This window comes from Pleurodeles waltl, chromosome 3_1, assembly GCF_031143425.1.
Source record: "Pleurodeles waltl isolate 20211129_DDA chromosome 3_1, aPleWal1.hap1.20221129, whole genome shotgun sequence".
Taxonomy (NCBI): domain Eukaryota; kingdom Metazoa; phylum Chordata; class Amphibia; order Caudata; family Salamandridae; genus Pleurodeles; species Pleurodeles waltl.
Genome location: NC_090440.1, coordinates 1147664155 through 1147686437, shown reverse-complemented (window position 1 = coordinate 1147686437; position 22283 = coordinate 1147664155). Strand labels below are relative to the sequence as shown.

Sequence of the window (22283 nt, the reverse complement as noted above, 5' to 3'; positions counted from 1 at the left end):
TGAAAGCAAAAAAAGACCAAGAGGACTGTGCTCCATGATGACCAGGTGATGTAGTTTTATGACAGTGCTACACTACAGAGTGAGTAGAAAGCAAAAACATCTGGAAGTACTGATCCACATGGTTCAGGAAACCCAAGTAAAACGTAAGCAGTGTACCATGAAATGTTGCCCTAACACACTTTAAGGAATGGGTGGCACTAAGCGGAAATTGAGTCTCAACAGAGAAGCGAGAGGATGATGGCTGGATGTAGAACAACACTGTGGAGGGAAAGGAGACCATTTCTAAACAACTCTACAATTTTGCCAGGACAAAAATTGTTAATATGCCTCGGTTGTCAGACGTCACAAATGCCACACCCTTACTGAAATACCGTTCGTACATATTATGCATGACACCTTCAGTAGGCAAGAGAAAAATTCAGCCGCCAGACAAATGCAGTCAATGGCTTCTCTAGCTCAACCACTCTTCCACAACTTGTCACCTGCCAACCATTCTTATCACATTGCCTTCTCACCTTTCTTCCTTTTCAGCTTACGTTTCCGTTGCTTGTTCACAAAGCAGGCAGCCAGTGTGCTGAAGAGGATGGCTGCTGCCAGGAAGCAAATGGTAGCAACAATTCCAGCCAAGACTGGCCGAGCTAATCCTTCTTCAGTTAGATCTGGTGGTGGGAAGATGTCTATAGCAAAGGAAATACAAATGAATTAGTAAGTGCCTTGCAGTCACTCAAGACTTCAATCCTGGTGGTCAGTGGCAAGAAGTGGGTCCTTAAGAGAAAGAAAACCAGTAACAATAGTATTTACAACACACAAAAAATTGTAGGGTGTAACACCTTGTAATGGACCAACAAAAGAAACACAAAGTTGATATGGGACATGACCTTTCAAGACCAAACCTTTCTGATCTTCATGTGACAGGTGTAGAAGGGACCTGTGTAATTTCAAACGTTCTTCCAATATTACACCACTGTAAGTCTTTTCCTGTTCCAACAAAAGGCTTCATACCCTACAACTTAACAGAATTCTTTCTTGGACTGACACAACGACAAACAACCATTTATAATTAACACTTAAAAATGTTGTGGATTTATGTTTTTGGTTAAAATCAACTGGGTGAAAATTCACAAACGTGATCAGTAACCAGTGGTATCTGGATATTGGGCTCTGCACTCCATTCTCTAAGTTAAAATATGTTTGTCCTCAATTAGAGCTAAAAAGGATCTGTTGGACCAAAGTTCATCATTACTTCTCTTACAAGGAGAGGTCGTGGGTAACACAAAAAACAGAAGGATGCCTTATTTCCTCTTAAGCCACTCAACATAGCTTTTATTACCAAAACCTGGAAAGATTCATCATCAGGGCCGGATCTGGTAGAGGTCATTCCCCCAGGTTTTGCGTGTCAAACATTAGACAGACTTCCTAAAAGCAGTGGTGGATCAGCATTCATATATTGTGATTTTATATTAGCCACCTTTGGTACCGCATCCTCCTCAGCATGGGAAGATCTTTCCTTTTTCTTACAATTATTCAAGCATCAATCTTTGAATTAAGTTTTACTTTATCGTCCTCTGGGCCCGAGAAGTGCGTTCACTCTGAACAGTGATTCATTATTAGAAAATGGGCTATGCGCTAAATACTTCATCGTGCTTGGTGAGTTTAACTTTCATCTTGAGATCACAGAGGATCATGACACATACCTGCTCATGGACACTATGTCCAGTGCAGGCCTCATACAATTGGTCTAGGGGCGCACTCATTTTGGGGGTCATCTGGAGGATGGGATTTTTTCCAACAGTGCTCTTCTCAAAGCTCGAGGCTCCCTGCACCTGACATGGTCAAACCAACTCGCTGTTATATTAAATATTTACCTTGTGTCTAAATGTCAACCCCATTAGGCTATTTAAAGGGCCATATAAAGTTTGGGCCTGGAATAGAATAAATCGGGATCAATTTAAGCACATGCATACCTGCTTGCAGCCTGTTTATTCAGAAGATTTAGACCAGCTGTCTCCAGCTACACTGACTGGCTGTTTTCAGCCTCCTCAGCATTAGCCTCAAAGAAATCAGGTGGCTCGCAGCCCAGCAGCCCCATTGCCGAACGGTATAATGACTGTCTCAGGAATCAGTAACTACTACAGTCACCAAAATTAAGAAATATATAAACGAAGTCTGGCAGACTAGAAGGCTGTACTTATTGAAGAAAAATCAGCCTGTTATACAAAACAGATTGAACTAGCTAAAAACTCCACAAAAGAATTGTTTCGGACAGTGTCAAGATTTACTGCGATTCCTTTTAGCAGCCATGCACTTTGCAACTCCATTACAAGCTTCTTTCTAAACAAAGTGGAACAGATATACAATAAGTTTGTAATAGCTGAGGATAAAATGGAAGAGGGAATTGGGCATGAATTGCCAAATACTAAACAAACCCGCTTTTCAGAATTTGCTCATCTTCGATCCAATCAAGTCATGGGTCAAATCCAAGCACCCAAAGTCTGGGTCCCCACTGGATCTGTGTCTTCCATTGGTGACCAAACTTGCGTCTGAGATCCTGGCCAAAAACTAAACTACATTAATCAGATGTTTAGATAAGGCTATTTTCCTAAAGCATGGGAAGTGACGCCCATTCTCCTTTAAAAAAAAAAAAAAACTAGCTTAAGTCCAAGGGACCCTAACAATTTCCGCCTTATCTCGTGCCTCCGGTTACCTGCCAAGCTAATAGAAAAAGCCATGAACTGTTAGCTATCAGACTTTATTCTGGCTAACCAGTTTCTTGATCCTACTGGCTTCAGAAGCGGCCATAGCCCTGAAACTGGGCTGATTAAATCGTCAGAAGAAATCGCAGCAGCCATAGAGGCTGGAGAAAAAGCTGCCTTGGTCCTGCTCAACCTATCAGCACCTTTTGACACGGTCAATCATATCCTCTTAATTGAGCGACTCACTAAGACTGGAGTGAATGGAACAGCATTAACCTTACTTCGTTCCTTCCTGTACAATCTGTAGCACTTGATCACTTTGTGTCTGAATCTTTCTCTTTGCCATACAGGTTCCCACAGGGGTCTTCACTTAGCCCCACATCATTTAATGTATGTGTCATCGCTAGCCCAGTTGATAACATCTTTCAGCTTTTCACTCACTTCCTATGCAGATTACATGCAAACTGTTGTATAATTATTCAACCACAATAAAGACACAGGATATAGATTTCAGAACTGCATGGTAGCTGTCAGTATCTGGACGGGAAAAAACTGTTTAAAACTTAATTAAGACAAGACGGAATCATTCTGCTTGGAAATCAGACTTCCTTCTGGTCACCAGCTTGGTGACCAGATGAACTAGGTACGCTTCCAACACTGGTCCGTAAGGCCAGATATTTAGGTGTCCAACTGGACAATAAGCTCACTTTTGGCAACCAAGTAAATACAGTCACATCAACCATCTTTAGAACATTGAGGACGTTAACAAAATTCTCACTTACATTCCCTTTGACTTACAAAAAACAGTGGTCACCTCAATGGTGCTTTCAAAACTTGTTTACTGTAATGGGTTATACCTAAATATGCAGCAGGAACACCTGAACAAACTACAAATACTACAAAATGCAGCGGCCAGGCTATTGACTGGAATTCCTAAATTTAAATTGGTAACGACGGCCATTCAGAAGCTACATTAGCTACTGGTCAGATAGCGCATTAAGTTCAGGGCACTCTGCACCGCTTACAAAGCACTACATGACATAGGGCCCCTTCATCAAAAGCAACATTTTAACAGGTACAACCCCAATAGAAACCTTTGCTTAGCAGATGCCAAGACTCTGGGCGTCCCTCGATTTAATTGAATTAAGTGGGGTGGAAGACACTTTTTTTATTAGTACAGTCAAAGTCTGGAATCAAATGCCTTTCCACATCAGATCCGCTTCCAGTCTGTTATCTTTAGGAAAGAGCTCAATACCTGGCTTTTTAGGAATGAGGCTGCTGTAATTTTCCGGTTAATCTCAGTGTCAAGAAATAGAGCGCTTTTTAAATAAATTTAACATAACATTAGTACTAGGGCTATAGGGGACTAAGGGCCAGATGTAGCAAGCAGTTCTGCCCATTCTGTGTATATGGGAAAATGTGTTTGTACATATGGCCCTAAATCCTTTAATAAGGTTATTGTTTGAAGCACATAAGGCCGGAACCCGTTCTAGACCTGGTATTGTGTAAAATAAATTGAGTCTATTATTCTGTTGCAGGAGACCATGAAGATAAGAACTTCCATTCACTAATAAGACACAACAGAATTACAATAAAGCATATACAAAATATGATAATGTCATCTATTTTCTGAAAACCACAAAGATGGCTTTAAGAGTACTGTAAGATGACTTTAAGGACCGATGAACTAATAAAGACATCAAACTACATCACAGCATGCTTTCCGAAATCAAAAGCCAGAAGTTATTAACCTTTGGTACACTTTATCTGGTAGACACTCTACCTAGCAAAAGATTCTTTACCTTAGAACATTCCCCAGGCACCAGATTGGGTCTGGAAAATTCTGAGTAGTACCCCTGTGTGCCAGAAAGTTGCATTGATCAGCTCAGCATCAGAGATGTCTGCACCAGAAGTGACATACATGTATCTATGTTGGCGTCACCCCAGCGCACTGAGACCTTCTTTTAAGACATTTTGCACCAGAAGCACAGAGCCACATCTGAAGACTGATGTGCAGTGTGCAGATACTAAGGACCAACAGAGACCTAGTTATGATAAACCCATTTGCAGAAGCGGGGAGGTTGGGAGGGTCATTAATGAATCTGTGGACGGACAGAGTCTCTGCCAGCTAAGGCGTTACCGAAGCTAAGTAACTTCTTCATCTGATAAAGACTTCTAGTTGCAGATTTCTTAGCTCAGAATATATATTAAAGCAACACATACCTGGAGGTGGGTCAGCAAACTAGTTCAGAGCAAAATTTTAAGGAGGACCTAATGGGCAAAATGCCTGTCATGATGGACCTGACAGTGCAGTCTGTAGTGTTTTGTAAATGTGTGCAGTGAAGCACACATAGGAGTCTGACAGATGTCCAGGACAGGTACTACTGGGCTAACACAGAGGTCACAGCTTTGGCTTGGTTTTAATGACCCTGCAAGTCCTCAGGGGGTTGCTTCTTGGGCAGTGTGTAGATGTTAATACACAGGACATCCCATCTGGAGATGGCCCGTTTCTGCATTGCTTTTCCTTTTTTTTGCTACAGCGAATCCAACAGAGTTGATCATCCACCTAGTGTACTCTGGTGCAATCTATATAGAAAGACAACACTCTTTTTGGGTTTCCGGCGATGGAGTCTCTCTCCCTCTTTAGAGGGGTGAGGCAGAGCAAAAAAGTTCAGCAGTGTGATGCTTTTGCTGACGAGGAAAGGTGTCACCACTTTTGGCAGAAAAAAAGGACCGGTGCGGAAAACCAGTTTATCTGGGAAGAAGCTGGTGTATGGAGGGTGTAAAGACAACGCCTATATCTCATTAACTCTTCTGGTGGTAGCAATACTGTTTTGATCATCAAGAGATGCAGAGGGCAGCTATGCATGGACTTAAAGGGTGAACACATCAAAAAGGTAAAAAACAAGTTATTGCCCCAAAGGGGCATTATGAAGGGCAAAGGTGCAGAATGAGGATCAACAAGTTTTTCACTGTACCACATTACAAACTTGTCCTAGCAACGGGCATTTATAGTCTTTGTTGATTGACACCTGGTTATATAACTTGTTTCAGAGGGAAGATCAAAAACTGTCAACTGCTACCACTCAAGCTCCAAGCATTAAGGTAGAGTGTGAGCAGGTTTGGGTGTAGAATCTACACTGTTGCTGAGACAAGTGATCCTCCCCAAGAGTTCAGAATACCATGCGCTCTGTGGCCAATCTGAGGTCACAAGGATCATCTTCTTCAGAATTCGAGGCAGGAGAGGTATCGGTGGGAAGGCTTATATGAGTCCTGAAACCCACTCAACACAAATGCGTCTCCGAGTGAAAGCCGAACTGGAAACTCCAACACACACAAGTGCTGACATTGTGTGTTCTTAGTGGTCGCAGATAGATCTAATCAACGTTTTCCTCAATCACTGAATAAACCTTGCACCACCTTCAGATGGAGGTGCCATTCGTGCACTGCTAGGCATTGATGGCTGTGTTTGTCTGCCCTGGCATTTTGAGAGCCCTCCAGGTATTGTACGACTGGGAAAATGTCTTGAATTTTCACCCAAGTCCACAGACTCCACCCTTCCCTGTTTGTTGCAGCACCACAAGAGAGGTGTTGTCCGTGCACATCTGAACCAACCTCCTCTTGATGGAGGGTGAGAAGGCTTTCAATGCCAGGCAGATCGGTCTCAGCTCCAACAAGCTGATCTCAAGCTGAGAATCTGCAGGAGACTAGAGTTCTCTATCTGATCTCCACCTCTCACCGATGGCCGCCCTATACCAGAAGTGCCTTATCTGTCACTACTTTGAGGTCTGGCTGGGGAAAGGAGGGGGGTCTGCTGCTGACCCAATCATGGTTCGTCAGCAACCACTGCAGGTCTTTTGCAGTTCCCTCGGATTTCTGGATCAGGCTGGAGAGGTTCACCTGAAGCAGCGCCCCCAGTGATATCAGCTCCTACAGCACAACCAGCAGATGCCAGCGGACAAACTTTATCAGAGGGATGCAGGAGGCCATGAGACTCAGCTGCCTCAGAGTCAGTCCCACTGAACCACAGGATAGAGGCTAAAACAATGGAATCATAGTTTGAATATCCTGGACTTCACGTTTCGTGGAGTAGGTGCGGAACTGCACTGTGTCCAGAATGGTTCAGATGAGGAAGTGCTTGAGAGGGAAACAGGGCCATCCAGAGCAGACAGGACCTAAGCCAACATGAGTGTTTTGAATTTCTCCTTTTTAAGGAAGTAGTTAAGAGGGCATAAGTCTAGTATAGGAAGAACAGCGAGCACAAGCTACTTCTAAAGTTGGCACTCTCTTGATAGCTCCTCTGGGCAGAACAGTCTGTACTTCTTAACAAAACAGGGAGAGGTGGTTACCCATCAGCAAATTTGAGGGTGGCATGGGCGGTGGGGTTCATGTGAATGGGAGGGATTAACCCGCCAAACAACCTGGAGCACCAAGTTGTCTGAGGTGGCAGATGCTGCCAACTGGTTGCCCATGATGAAGAGAGGGCATATCAAAGGGTTTTGGAGGCTGTGGCTGCTGGAGGGGATGACAGAATGGGCAGATCTCTGGCCTTGTGTCGCACAATGCTTGTGGAAACTGCGTCCATTACTGAGGAATCTGCTGGCTGTGGTGGATTGGGGGAAAGAAAGCAGCTGATGGCCCCTACTGTACCCACAGAAATGGTGAAAAGCAGAGCAGGGCAGACATGGGGGCCTTGGAGAGTACCAATGAACGGGTGGTAGCCCTGCTGTCCTTAAAGTGCTTGAGCACCAAAAGTGCTAAAGAGGCGGGTCTCATCGAAGGGCATATCCAAAAAGGATGCCTGGACATCCCCTGAAAAGCTGGCTGACCTCAGCCAGGCATGGCGACGAAGTGTCACCAATGAAGCAACAGCTCTACCTAGCGAGTCTGTTGTGTCCAGTCCGCAGCGTATCGTGAACTTTGCTGCTTCCCTCCCATCATCATCACTAGCCTGTGACAGGATGGCTCAGACCTCCTCTCAGACCATGGGCAGCACTTGTGCCACCGAGTCCCAAACTGCCCGGGCATAAAGACCCAAGAGGCACGCAGTGTTCACAGAGCGCAGTGCAAGAATGGTGAAAGAGACAATCCTATTACTGAATGTGGTGTGGTAGGGATTGCACCTGGGTTAATCATGGAGGTGAAGACATAGACGACCAGGCTCTCTACGGTGGGGTGCTCTGTCAGGAAAGTTGGGTCCCTAGGAGGCGGGCGATAGCGGCAGTCAGTGGTCTTCTGCACAGGAGCGCCTGCGTGGTGCTTGGGAAGGACTCGAGCAGGACATCAGTGGGGGGTTCATTAATGGGGAGAAGAGGTTCCAGGGGGCCTACCCCGGGTTAAAGCACCTCTGTCAAGATGTTAGTCTTGACTGCCACTAAAGGCAGAGTAAGGTCCTAGACCTCAGCCGTCCTCCTTGCAACCATGGCAAATGGAGCTCCTTCCTATGTAGCCACACTAGGGGGAGGGACTAGGCTAGTGTCAGGAGAGGTGCCCAGACCACTGGTATTGCCAGTTCATCATAACAGTTATCCTTGGCGAAGGGCTCTTCCAGGGGGTCAGGAAAACCATATGAATCCTCGGATCTTCCCCAGTGGTATTCTACGCAGGGCCTGTCAGTAAAGGGAGGGGCTGTCTCCAACCCAGATATTCTTAGCCTGGTCAGCACTGGAGTCGATGTCACCAGGAACAGTGCTACTGGAATGGAGTCCAAGGAAGGTCCTGTACTCTTTCTGGTGGGACTTACATACGAGTATGATTTGGAGCAGGATGATGACCTGCGACAATAACTCTGAAAGAGTGCCCGTGCGGACAGGACCTGGAGCAGTGCAGTCATTTGTTGTCAGGCGACCAGGAGCTTCAGGGCATGCTTCCATACTGCCTTGGGGATCATTGCTCAACCGACTGGGCAGGCCTTGGAGCCGTGGCACAGCTCCAGGCAACACAAGGAAACCAGGTGGGGATCTGTCACAGATATCTGCCGGTGGCAGGATCCATAGGATTTTTAGGAGACTTCCGTAATGCACACTGAGAGGGTACCTCAAAAATAATTTCGACAAAAAAGTGAAACAAGCATTGACAACGCTAATAGGTCTCATCTATACAAGCGTTATTGGCTTTGGCAACGTGATTTTGTGATGTTGTATATCAGTGTGGCTGCTGTTCAGCATGGCTAATAGTTAGTAGTGTGGAGTGTCCTACAGTGGAGTGGGGGAGTAGAGTGTCGTAGACTGGATTTGTTGGAATAGAATGCAGTTGAGTGAAGAAGGGGGAGTAAAGTGTAGTAGAGCTGAGTAGAGTTCTTGGAGTGGATTGGAAAAGGGTGGAGTGGATTGAGGTAGTGTGGTGGATTGGATTGGAGTACATTGGGGTGGAATGAATTGGGGTAGAGTGGGTTGGATTAAGTGGGGTGGATTGGAGTCGGTGGACTGGATGGAGTGGGTTGGATTAGAAGTGGGTGGCTTGAAATGGACAGGCATGTGGTAGACTGAAATGGGGTGTGGTGGACTGGATTGGGGTGGATTATATTGGCTTGGAGTGGGCGGACAGGAGTGATAAAACTGAGGTGGGGTGGACTGGATTTGGGTGGATTGGATTAGAGTGGGATAGTTTGGAGTGGGGTCAATTGGAGTGGAGTAGGGTGGATTAGACTGGACTGGAGGGGGTGGATTGGATTGGAGAGGGATGGATTGGATTGGAGAGGGGTGGATTGGATTGGAGTGAGTGGATTGGACTGGAGCAGGGTAGATTGGACTGGAGTTGGATGGGATCTGATGGATTGGACTGGATTGGCATGAGTTGGATTGGAATGGGTGGATTGAATTAGAGTGCTGGATGGAGTGGATTGAGTGGGGTGGACTGGATTGGCTTGGGGTAGATTGGACTGGGGTAGAGTGGGGAGGGCTGGACTGGGGAAGAGTGGGGTGGACTAGAGCAGAGTGGGGTGGACAGGAGTAGGGTGGACTAGAGTGGGGTGGATTACATTGGAGTGAAGTGGATTGAAATGCAGTGGGGTGGAAATGTTACTGGATTGTGTGGGGGCACTAGAGTGGGTTGGATTGGAGTGGATTGGGTGGAGTGGGGTGGACTACACTGCAGTGGATTACATTTAAGTGGGGTGGATTGGAGTGGGGTGAAATAGATTGAGTGGGTGGATTGGGGTGGACTGGAATGGATGAAATGGAGTGAGGTGGAATGGAATGGGGTTGAATGGAGTGGGGCGAATTAGATTGCCATGGGGTAGGGTGGGGTAGAGTGGAGTAGACTGTATGGCAGTGGGTTGGTCTGGATTAAAGGAAAGTGGGTTGGCTTGGACTGGATTGAGTGGGGTGGGGTGGATTAGATTGGGGTGGACTGGATTGGGGTGTGGTGGGGTGTATTTGGATTGGTGGACTAGATTGGGGGTTGGACTTGACGGAGGTTGTATGATTGAGGTGGATTTTGGTGGGTTGGAGTGGGGTGTGGTGAGGTAGGGTGGATAGGAGTGGGCTACATTGGATTAGGCTAGATTGGGGTGTTTTGGAGTGGGGTGTGGCTGATTGGGTTGGGGCTGATTGGAGTGGGGCAGATTGTTTTAGATTGGGGGGGCAGATTGTTTTGGATTGGATTTGGGCAGATTGCTTTGGATTGCAGTGGGGCAGACTGGAATGGGGCAGAATGGAGTGGGACACATTGTTTTGGATTGGAGTGATGCAGATAGTAGTGGGGCAGATTGTTTTGGATTGAGGTGAAGCAGATTGTTATAGACTAGAGTGTGCAGATTGTTTTGGGTTGGAGTGGGGCTGATTGGACTGGGGTGGATTCTTTTGGATTGGAGTGGGGCAGATTGTTTTGGACTGAAGTGCTCCAGATTGGTTTCGATTGGAGTGGGGCAGATTGTTTTGGATTGAAGTGGGGCAGATTGTTTTGGACTGGAGTGGGGCAGTTTAGTGTGGGGCAGATTTTTTTGGAATCGATTGGGGTGGACTGGGGTAAGGTGGACTGAATCAGTGGTGAATGGGGGAGACTGGATTGGGTTGGACAAGGTGGATTGATTGGAGTGGGTGAACTGGAATGGAGTGGTGTTGATTGAGGTGAAATGGAATGGGGTAAATTTGAATGGAGTCGGTAGATTGGCGTGAGGTGGATTGGATCAGGGCGGACTGGAGTGGGATGGAGTGAACAAGATTGGAGTGGGGCAGATTGTTTTGGATTAGAGTGGGGCAGATTAGCGTGGGGGGCGATTCTTTCGGGGTACATTGTTTCAGATTGGAGTGAGGCCAGCTGGATTGGGGCAGACTGTTTTGAATTGGAGTGAGGCAGATTGGAGTGAGGCAGATTGTTTTGGATTGGAGTGGGGCAGATTTTTTTGGATAGCAGTGGGGCAGTTTGGAGTGGGGAACACTGGTGTTGAGCAGATTGTTTTAGTGGGAAAAATTGGAGTGGGGCAGATTGGAGTGGGGCAGATTGTTCTGGATTAGAGTGGGGTGGATTGGAGCGGGCAGGTTGGAGTTGGAAGGATTGTAGTGTGGTGGACTGGAGTGGATTGGATTGGGGTGAGTGTGTTGGATTGGAGTGGGGTGGGGTGGATTGGTATGGCTGGATTGGAGTGGGGGGGTATGGAGGTGTACTGCACAATTATGTGTTAACGCATCATTTCAGAAATTACACATAAGAAAGAAACAATGTTGCTTTGCAATATTTAAAACAAGATAATCGTCATCTTTTGAGAACAGCGCCCACAAGCAAAAATAAAAGAAAACATGAGTGTAAAGTGAGAAAAGCAAGACTTGGAAAAATAAAAGAAAGTTAAATATAGAAAATAAATCTTTGCAATTTGTTTGTCCTGTTTGGGATGTTTTTGCCAGTCTCACACCTTCTGTCACTAGAGACTGACTGCAACAGCATCCTTCTTGTAACCGAAAATCTACAATTTGTTATGGTGCAATAGTCTATGATGCTGCTAGTGAGTCTTGACCCTGAGGTGGCTATGGCTGAACATTTGAGGCCCTCCCTGGTTGACTACCAGTGCCCTATTAAATGTAAAAGTTGAGCTTGAAGTCAAGGTTTTATTGAACACACTTCAGCCAAATGCCCTTTGGTGCCATCAGCATATATAATGTAGGTATCACTGTGTTGCAGTTCTTTTTTATTCATTGCTCTGTGAAAGTGTAGGTCTTGTTGTTGAAGCTGATCTGAACATCGAGAATCTCTGCCACAAAGTTCCAGACAATGTCAAGAAAAGCCTTGATGATAAAATGGTAGTGTTGCCATCAAAGATGTGACCAGCAATGATATGGAAGGTAAAATCCTAAATATCTAATGTCTTAATGTCAATTGGGAATGAGACTGGGGTCAGTGGTATTGTTTGTCGAAGTAGCTTGTGGATATATCACAGTGGGTCCCACGTTCTGTAGAGGAAGCATCACTTTCTCATAATATTTGAGACAGTTGGTACCTTCCCCTTTCTGAGAAGTCCCAGTTTCAGGCTTCAGGAGATCAGGCTCTCTGTCCGTGAACATCAATGTGGCTTTCCTATGTCACAATCCTCAATGCAATGAGTTTTTAAAAGACAAATCACAAAAATATGTGCACATTCCCAAGAGTTTTTCCATTCTATAGGAAGATGACCTGTCTGAGAGAGCCAGCATAGTAACAACACATCTGAAGACTGACTCTTATAGGGTTAAAAAATATATAAAACTACATATATATTAGCCAATCCAATTAACCATATATATTCCCATTATCTCTTTTTGACAATAGGAATATTTATATATATACACACACACACGCACACACACACACACACACACACACACAAGGAATATACACACATGCAATAGGAATGTATATGTATGTATATATGTGGGGGGGTATATATATCTATACCTCTCTCTCTCTCTCTCTCTCTCTCTATATATATATATATATATATATATATATATATATATGTATATATATATATATATATATATAAATAGACACATATACATATACATATGCATATTCCTATCATCATAGAAGCATGGATGTCAAATCAAAAATCAGTTTCAGAAAATGTTTCGACAGAAGAAAATAATGCATTTAGGGAACCCTTACTTTGAGTGTAAAAATTTAACAGCCCTGCATCAGCACTACATTCAGGGATTGCTACCTCCAGATTTCCTCAAGGGATAGTGCAATTTACAGTTTTTTTCCGAAAGGAAAATGGGATTTTCAGATAAATTGTGTTTTATTGAACTAACTCACACTGCCTATATTTTAAAATAAATGCTGCTTACAATAGTCTCATTTTCTTCATGAAATAATTTTCATTTTCAAAAGATGAAACTTATTTGTAAAAAAGCACTCCTGAACCCATACATGGGTGTAGAAGGTTTAATAATTATAAAGAGCAATATTTGATTATGGAGAATATGCTTATCATATTATAATTTTTCCGTCCTCTATCATATTGAGGCCTTATAGTTTCAGCTTCTTTCCCACGTTGCATACTTTGTGCACCTGTACGTTTATTTGATCCCAGGCAAGATCATGGAAGTTCTTACATACAAAAATGTGAACTAGGCTCAAAGCAAAATCATGAAAAGGCAAGAGAAGGAGATGTCAGTCTTGATGTACGATAACATAACCTCAATACCTAGATCTAACTTGCAAGGCCACAGAGATCTAGTTTGGCATTCAAAAGAATTCTGTCAGTAATTAAAAAACCATTTACATATTTTGAATACTAGTCTAGATAAAGGAATGTTTCTAAACACTCATACAACATAACAGGTGGCCAGCACCAGACATGGCTTATTTAAAAGCTCACGTTGTTCACACCACTATTCACATCCCTCATGCTAAATAGCAGAGAATAGCTGCTGTGCAAGCTTCTTTACTAAGCAAGGCACTTGGACATACCTTTTCCCACCATTGCATTTTTATCACAGCAAAGGAGATTTATCCACATAAGGAGGAAAAAAATGCACCCAATGTTCAATTTCAATTGGGTATTACATAAACCAGGTGGAAAAAAACATTCTTGGATATGAAGCAACTACATGTTGTCAAGAGTCTGGGTTCAAAGGCAAAATCCCATTCAGACCCTTAAACCACACAATAGGTAACAGTAGTCAACAGCACAAAAAACAAAGCAATAGCACTCCAACCACAGTTGGTGTAATCTATAAAACAGCTGGAGGGGTGAAGTACACAAAGTGTTTCAGAACAGTCTGTAATCAGTCACTAAGTAGAGATCAATAGGAAGAGTATTCCAAAGAATAATCAACTAGTAACAGAAGACACAATCATCTTGACCCTCTTTCCAGATCTTGGGAACACTAGAAATAAGCAGAGCACATAAAGTGCATTGGGTTACACCTGTTGAAGAGCTGCTGAATGAATGAAGGACTTACCTTATACATTGTTTAAAGCATAGAGCTTTACACGTATAACATAGAGCATTTATGAATAAGAAGCCAGTCATCCTCAGGTGACTGGAAATCGGGGTCCTACGACAGAGTCTAAGAAGTAACTGGCAGCAGGAGTTTGGACTAACTGAAGCGGCAGAAGTGTAAAAGCAGGGAATCTAAGTAAAGTGCATTGACATAATCTAGGCAGGATAAAACAACGGCCTTGTAAATATTGAACTGTGTGGGTTCAGGAAGAAAAGAGAGAATCTTTAAAACTTTTGTGTAATAAAACATGTAGTAGATACCTTAGCTAACTGGGGTTTGAATGTGAGCTTGTCATCGACAACCAAGTATTTTACTGTTTGAGAAAGAGTAGGACATTGGGAGGGATCATTAGGCAACTGCGCAGATGACCAGATCAATGTGCCCCCCCCCCACCCCAAAACTACACTCTTCATTTGGAATGCGCTCAACTTGTAACAAGTAAAGTTCATTCACATCATGACTGTGGTAAAGCTAGTCTAAAAGTTATTTGAGCTGCCTCAGAACTCCCATCAAATCTCAGGGTAAGCTGGGTGTTGTCCCATTGCACACACAGGACAGACCAAAGAACTGCAGATCAGGTGCAGCTCTGTCTTAACAGCAAACAAAGCAACTCTTGTTCCATTGCAGGGGCGAAATCCAGCCTGGAAAGTCTCAGGAAAGGAACTGGCCAAGATAAATGGCGATATATGAATATTCACTTCAATTTCCCATACATTAGCGCATAGCATGGTAATAAGGAAATGGGTGAATAATTGCTTAAAATAGCGGGGTTCAAGGTAGGTTTTTAGGTGTAACCTAGCAAACAGCTTTTAGCTTATAGCTGTCACTAAGTGAATGTCTCTTGTGGTCCGTACCAAAAACGTTGTGCCCGCCCATTTCTAACAATTGGGTGGATTTGTCACTCTGATTTGCTTGCTTCTTATTCAATGACCTGCCTTCCCCTTCTTGTGTCTGTCACTTCCCTGGAACATAGCCTCTTTGCACTCCTTTTGATTAGATGACTTCTATCCCTCCACGCCGCACATTTAGGGAACTGGAATCCATATGGCTTAGCACTTAAAATTATAACAGTCCTAGCTTGTAAGAACTGAGTTCCAGGAGACGTCTGATAACTTTTGGCTACCCAACCCCTGGAACTTTGATTTTAAGCAATGTAACAGTCTTAAAATTAAACAATGTCAAGAAACAAGAGCCAAAATCCCACAAAAACGTTGATATCCAGTGGTTCCAGTGGTGTGTATCACTCTAATAATCAAGAGTCTTGTTCTAACAATCGGTGGTTAACTGACCTCTTTTTCAGGTGGTACTTAAACTGACAGACTGATCAAGGTCCTTTCTTACAAAGGGAAAATTAGCCCAAAGGCATCAAGTTGATACAGAACATTTGCTTCTTCCGACTGAGATATTAGGCCTATCAGTAACTGGGGCAAACAGAATGCAGGAAGATAACGTTTCTTGTTCAGTGCATTTCAAAATGTTCACGTGGATAGGAGGATCAGGGCAGTCATTGTTGGACATTCCCCACCATCCTGTCCTGTTCACTACTGTATAGGCTAGGAGGGCAAAGTCCACTTGCACTGCATGCCAAACTAGGAATCTGTTCCTTGTAATGGAAATCTATTCAAGTCAACTCAAGAGGTTGTATGTTTCCTTTGTCTCCTGGGGTATTATCTCAATGAGAAGGCTCCTATATGCTTCAGCTGGCCAGAGAATTCAAGTGCAAAGAAAAGAACAAAGTACAAGTACACATGGTCACTTTATGTGGCCACTGTCTTTGATGTAAGATGAAATAATAATAAGCATCTGCTCCGCTGTTGTTCCGTCAGGAGTATGTCCTGTGAAAGGTTGGTCTCTAGTCAATCCTCGAGAGAACTCTCCTCTTGATTAGATGTCGATTTCACTGGCAGTAATTCAGACAGTGCCCAAATGAAAGTATGATTGTTTTTCAGTGCACTGCACAAGCACAGAACACGCTTTTCACATGGCATCTGGATATGGCAGCACTACAACAAACTACCACTGCTGACCACATGCAATCTGGTCAGGCTCCATATAGTCGGAGATCATTCTGAGTCACCAGAGTGCATTTATGTATTAGTTTATGGTGAACTAACATTTCTACAGTGTGCATACATTAGCATGATAATCTACTTTGTTTCTTTATTTTGTCATGATGCTGTCTATCCTATTTGCCACTTTCTTCTCTGTAAATGTTTTGGTTAAGCCCTTTGAAGCTTACAGTGCTTGTGTTAAATAGTCTGCTGAGCTAATGCATGCTGCTTTTCCATTGGTGCCTTTAAAACAATGGTGCATGAGATTCTTCACAACATATGCTCTCCAGTGTGTGGTTGCTGTGATGTGGGCACTGTCTGTAACAGTCATTTGTGACGGATATGATTCACTGCTATGCACATAATTGCTATGTGGGTCATCTGAGGAGAGTCTCACTCATTATGTGGCTTAATCGGAGTATCACTGCAACATGATACACTATCATGCAGGACTGTTAAGGTGAGTATTAGTGCTGAGGCTCAAACATCACAGGTTAATGGCTGCACTCAAGCACTGTTTGCAAAGTTAAGCCTGTGTCCCTGCATGCTTTGCACTCTTTTGATCAGTTTTTGCAAGGCTTTGGGTGAAGAGACCAACCATAATCTGGGCAGTGAGAATGGCGTGGATAAGGGAAACCTAAGCCTCTGGAGCCCAGGCTCAGACTCCTTACACTTCTTGAGCAGGTGAGAATCATGATATAGCTCATGTGTGCTTTACGTTAATGTGTGAGCATACAAATTAATTTGAAGGTGTACTTAAGTATCTAAAAGGAATACTAAGAATTGTGTAACTGTGTTCCACAGTGGAAATTAAGGCATGAAAGCCTTCACTACAAGCCTTTTGCAATTTCCTTGGGTTACTGGAACAGTGGTTTTGCTCTCAGGTATGAGTAGAGGTAAGTCAAGGGACAAAGTAGGCCTTCCAGGCACCTGTTCTAGGCTCTCTCACCTTTTGCTCACTGGTGGGGTACTTGCTGGGATCATGACAGTGGCTGGAACTGATCTGGGTTTTTATGTTGCAACCAGTAATGTGTTTCTTAACAAGTGTATCATGGAATCTGCTCTCCCTAGGATTTCGTAGATGTCTAATTGTTTTGGGTGGTTTGATAAATTCTTGAAAATTATGAAGTAAATGCGACCAGTCCTGTACACTGACCTTTGGAGCCCCACTTCTGAAGTCATTGTGGCACTGGTTGAGTAGTTTGCCACTAATCTATGTAATATTTCCATTTGGTACAACCTATCCTATTAACTTTGAGTGTTCCAGTGGTGTGCCTTGTGCTCATGGTGACATTGTCCAACAAATGAAAACTGTGCAGTATGCTGCATGTAGGTTAAATGATACTGTGGTGCTACCTTTGCTAGGTGTGCTTGTTTTGAATTATGCTGCTATCACTCTACTGTGTCATCATCACAGACTGGACTAATGACACTCACCTTCGGCCTTACCTGTGCTGGAGACACCAGCTATGTTACTTGGCTCACTGATGAGGTCTTGCATTACAGCCAGTACTCGGAACTCATACCAGGTGTCCTGTAACAATATCAGCACAAACATCATGTACGATTAACATCCATTTCAGAAAACCTGCTACAAAGAATTTGGAGTCACACATACATCCTAATTAGTGTGTTGATGGGGGGGGGAGGGGTAAACTATGTACCTGAAAAATATTTTTTTTTCTTGATAGGAGATTAGGTAGGCTATGGCATACAAAGAGCATGTGAAGTATGCAGAGGAAGCATTATGAAAACAAGGGGGAAGGAGAGTCATTGATGCAGAGGAAATGGAGTGTTATGCATGGTTATGTCACTACAAGTGCGCACCATCACTAGAGTCTGACTTTTTGATGCTTTGTGAGGAGTGATATCTGCCATAACACAGACTGATTCATTCAGGGATGGAGTGAACCAGGGGAAGGTTTAACTATTGTTACAGATTGAATGTAAAGTGTTGCTTAATTCTGGGTTAAGCCTAAAAAGGGATAGTCAGTCGGAGCTTGAGGCTTCTGTAAGAGCTGAGACCTGCTCTGTGATTAATGTTTGCTTTTATTTCCCCTCCATTAAGTTCCCAGTGTGTCCTGAAGAGCATATTAAAATCTTGCATCATCATCAGCCCTGTAAGTACTTGGTCAGTAGCCTGCATAAAGAATTTAGCAAGGGAGGCAGGTGGACTCAAAAGAACAGCCCGCCAAAGCATATCCTTCTAGGAGTGGGAAAAGAGAAGATCACATTTGTTGAGGAGTGCAAGAAAGGGTGGTACAGGAACACCTTAGAAGCTGAGTAAAAGGCAAAGGTTTATGTCAAGTGTGATCCTAAATAGGTAAACATGCAAACAGACCGATCCATTATGAGATGGGAAAACAATATGTTGAAAAGAGTCCCAAGATAGCCAGGCACAGAAACGGACAAGCAATCCAAAAAGAAGAGGGTCATACATACTGCATAATGAGGCTCCTTGCCCTGGAAACCGAATTACATTAAGGAAAATTGTTGGGTAAAATATGTTGCGATGGGTGAACATGCAAAAATGGTTACAGAATCCAGGGAAAAGAAAGTCCATGAACCCCAAAAACACAAATGTATGCAACCATGGCGGAGTAAGAGAGTCAGGAAAGAGTGAGCGCTATAAAGTAAAGATATTGTAAAATCGAACAAAAAAATAGATCTCTAATCCTGAAAAGGGCATCATAAGACGACGTTCTCCAACCCCCAAAAAACAATGAATTTGGCAAGCTTAGGGGAGAAAGCCACAACCTTCAGAAATAAATGTTACATCAAGTTCCACAAAAAAGACTGTCAACAGAAAACAATATGAGGTAGAAGCCACCCCCTGCTCACTACACATCCAATCATGCAACACTGAATCCCCTAGCTATCTTGTCTCATACAGACCCTACAGCCTCGAAGGCCCCATTCCCACCACTTTTTGCCGACCCCTCTCACTCCCTCCCTGGATCACTTGCACAGGCTTAACAGGCTCTGCTTCTCACCTGAGACAAGTCCTTGGCCAGCAGATCTGTGTCGCTCCCATGGATGGCATCATCGAGAACCTCCCAGCGTTCACCTACACGGAACTCCAAGATGTAGTGGTCAAGTGGCTGACTGTGGTTGGCAGGGGGCAACCAGGAGAGCAAGACCCCCTGCTGTGTGCGATTGGCTGTGAGACATCGTGGCGAAGTGAGCAGAATGGGGGGCTCAGGTGTAGTTATCGGGAAGGCTGTCACACAAGAGGAAGAGGACCAGGAAGGAAGACAATGTTTGAAAACATCACAATTGTTGATTTCTTCAATTAAAATTAGTCACCCATACTGCAGGGATAATTGGTGCACTTAAAAAAATACAACCAGAAAGCAGAGAAAACACACTGAAGTAGACAACAAAGTCAAAGAAGATTTACAATCAGGCTAAGGGTAAATGAAGAGCATGTTCAACAGATATTGCAAATGCACTGGGCATGTATACTGTATACTGACTGCACACAAGGAGTTTTAAAAACTGGGGGTCTACCTCAGAAGGATCATTCCCTTATTTTTTACAGAAATACCTAAGGGTTGGTAAGCCCTTCGAGCACAAGGAAATCAGTATGTGAATTAAACCTATTCTGGATAGAAGATATTTTTAAGCAATTAAGGGCTAAGCCATGATTTGCTCTTGAACTCATTCTGGCCACCTGGTATTGAACACAAAATCTTGAAAACAGTCAGTGTGTACTTTAAAGAATGGCATTATTTTCTCTTAGTAGCCTGGCTGACATATCTTATGAACGAGCAAGTCATGTGTGGAGTTAGCATCTCATTATTCCAAGAGGAGCTTGTACATTATGGACCCCCTATAGTTCTAAAGGGATCAGGTCCAGACATGAATCAATTATTCCTAGGCTTAGTAGGGAACAGGAAAGTGCACCCTTCAATGTGTTCACAAATAAACCAAACTCCATTTAACACAAAGAGGACTCTAGACTACAAACTTTACACATGACAGAAGTAATGTTTAGCTACTAACCTATTTTAAGATTTTATATATAGCAAACCAACCTTTAGGGAAACTGTCTCTGCCAGGAGGCAACAAAACTTTAATAATGGATGGGATACGATATCATCAACAAGAGGATGTGCTGGAGGTTAGTCATCTCAAAAGATGAATTCTGGTGAGGTGGGTCTTTAGGCGAAGAGGTTTGGGCTCTTCAGATCTCTAGTATGAATTAGTTCCACAGTCTATGAGCTAGACACAAGTACGCTTGGTTCAACATTTTCTTAGAGAGTAACATCTCCTACCAGTCTGGTTGTTCATCCTGGAATGTATGCATTAGAGGTACTAACAAGGACTATGGGTGGAGATGTCTAAAAGTGATAATTTAAAAAATAATCTACGCGTCAAGTGGAAGTCAGTGAAGGAGCATGAGGTTCAGCACGATGAGATTCAATAGTTTTACTGAGCCCCAAGGAATTATCAATCTAATGTTTAAATTCACAGCACTAGAGGAGTGGAAAAGGGCAAATGGGGTCACATCTTTAGTCATGACCTCATCTTTTTTATGGTTTAACTTAATACAATTTCATGACCTCATCTTGTTTATGGTTTAACTTAATACAATTTTATTAAACTGAGAAGGCAACTCAACATATGGTGTCTGAAAAATCTGGACTAGCGCATAAAGATGTATAAACCACAGTGCCACTGGTAGGTTCAGGTCACACCTCTTGAGCGTCTCCCTCGGGAGAATAAAAGCCCAGGGTTATGAAACAAAGAGTATGAGGTAAAAAATAGCTGAAAATAATAATCAAAAATCGCCAGCCATACTTTCTACTAAAGGAAGGAAATGGAAAAGTGTAATACAGTAAAGAAAGGAAGTGAGGTAGTAGGGTTACAGGACAGAGCTCAATTATTACAGATTCTTGTGAGAATCGCACCCCAGAACACTGCCTAACAGTGGTGCAAGGAAATATCAGACTACAGAAATTACAGTGTAAAAACAGTATATATGCAACAAAAAAAGTGCTTTCATTAAATGAAGACCATTTCAGAAAGGGTTTGTCAGCTGTGAAAAAAGGTAAACGTAATTTTCCTTTATGTTAAACAGTGACCACTACAACAGTCGGTTCACAGTAAATAACAAAAAAGTTGTCTGTCGCCAGGTCAGTCCAAGAAAGAATTCTGTATAGTAAATAGTGATACGTACATTTATTGGACTGACACACTTGCCTCCTTGATTACAACAGTTTGCGTCTCACTGGTGACCAGGATGGCCTCAAATTGTAAGGTATTGCACCATTTTGTAACAACAGTGTCAATGCAATAAAGAGTACCAGTACTTACAGCATTAGGAATAACAAATACATATAAGAAAGCGTATTTACCTTCAAGCAGAGCAGAGGCTAAAGGAAGACCAAAAGCCTCTTATCCATTCTGTACCCTTGAGACATAATTTATAGTCGCAAAAATTTCCTCTCCTTCCCAATACGACAGACACCGCTTGTTTCCTGGGAAGGGTTAATCTGCTTCCGGATAACAGTTTCGAAATTATCTGCGGATCCAGCTACTTCCGCGGTTTGTTTTTGCTTTATGTACCATGTGCCTTGTCTTATATAGGTAAAGTTTTAATCTTCTGATTTTAATTATCAAAGGATTGTTCGTCGTGTAAAGCAGGTAAATGGGGTGGGGATTCTGCATGAAGCATTCGGAAGAGAAAAGTCACGGCTAAGGAGTACTGGCAGAGCTGTGTGGGGCCCCATATCCTAGACCTAGTAAGACGTGCCCATAGTTCATATTGGGGTGTATTAACTAGGCTGTATGGGATGCCCTCCATATTATTAAAAAGCAGATATGACGTGCTTGTGTACAGTTGAAAGAAGGATCTGCTGGCCAGGTTTTGGAAACACGGGAAAGTGTGTGGACACCTCCTCCCCCCTATGTTAAGGTTTTTTGACAACTAGCTTAAAAAAATGACAGATGTGCATGCATCTGATAAACAAATCCTCTGAACCACTGAGTGACTGCAGTCAAAACCACCATACAGTGTGGAATGTATGCACAATTGATGATGACATCATCAACTCCAAACAGAGCGTAAACAATTATACAGCCGTTTAGTGCCACTATGGTGAAACAAATATTTT

The 22283-nt window shown here is 43.3% G+C and overlaps 1 protein-coding gene across 1 annotated transcript in view; it reads right to left on the bottom strand.

The window, feature by feature from the left end:
* IGSF9B (immunoglobulin superfamily member 9B) overlaps positions 1-22283 on the bottom strand; it is a 1080599-nt gene that overhangs the window by 377252 nt on the left and 681064 nt on the right. Inside the window, exons 14-16 of the mRNA XM_069224455.1 lie at positions 19158-19384; positions 17614-17698; positions 516-677 (exon numbers count right to left, since the gene is read on the bottom strand). Of these exons, the coding sequence (XP_069080556.1) occupies positions 516-677; positions 17614-17698; positions 19158-19384 (474 nt within the window). The remainder of the gene's footprint in view (positions 1-515; positions 678-17613; positions 17699-19157; positions 19385-22283) is intronic.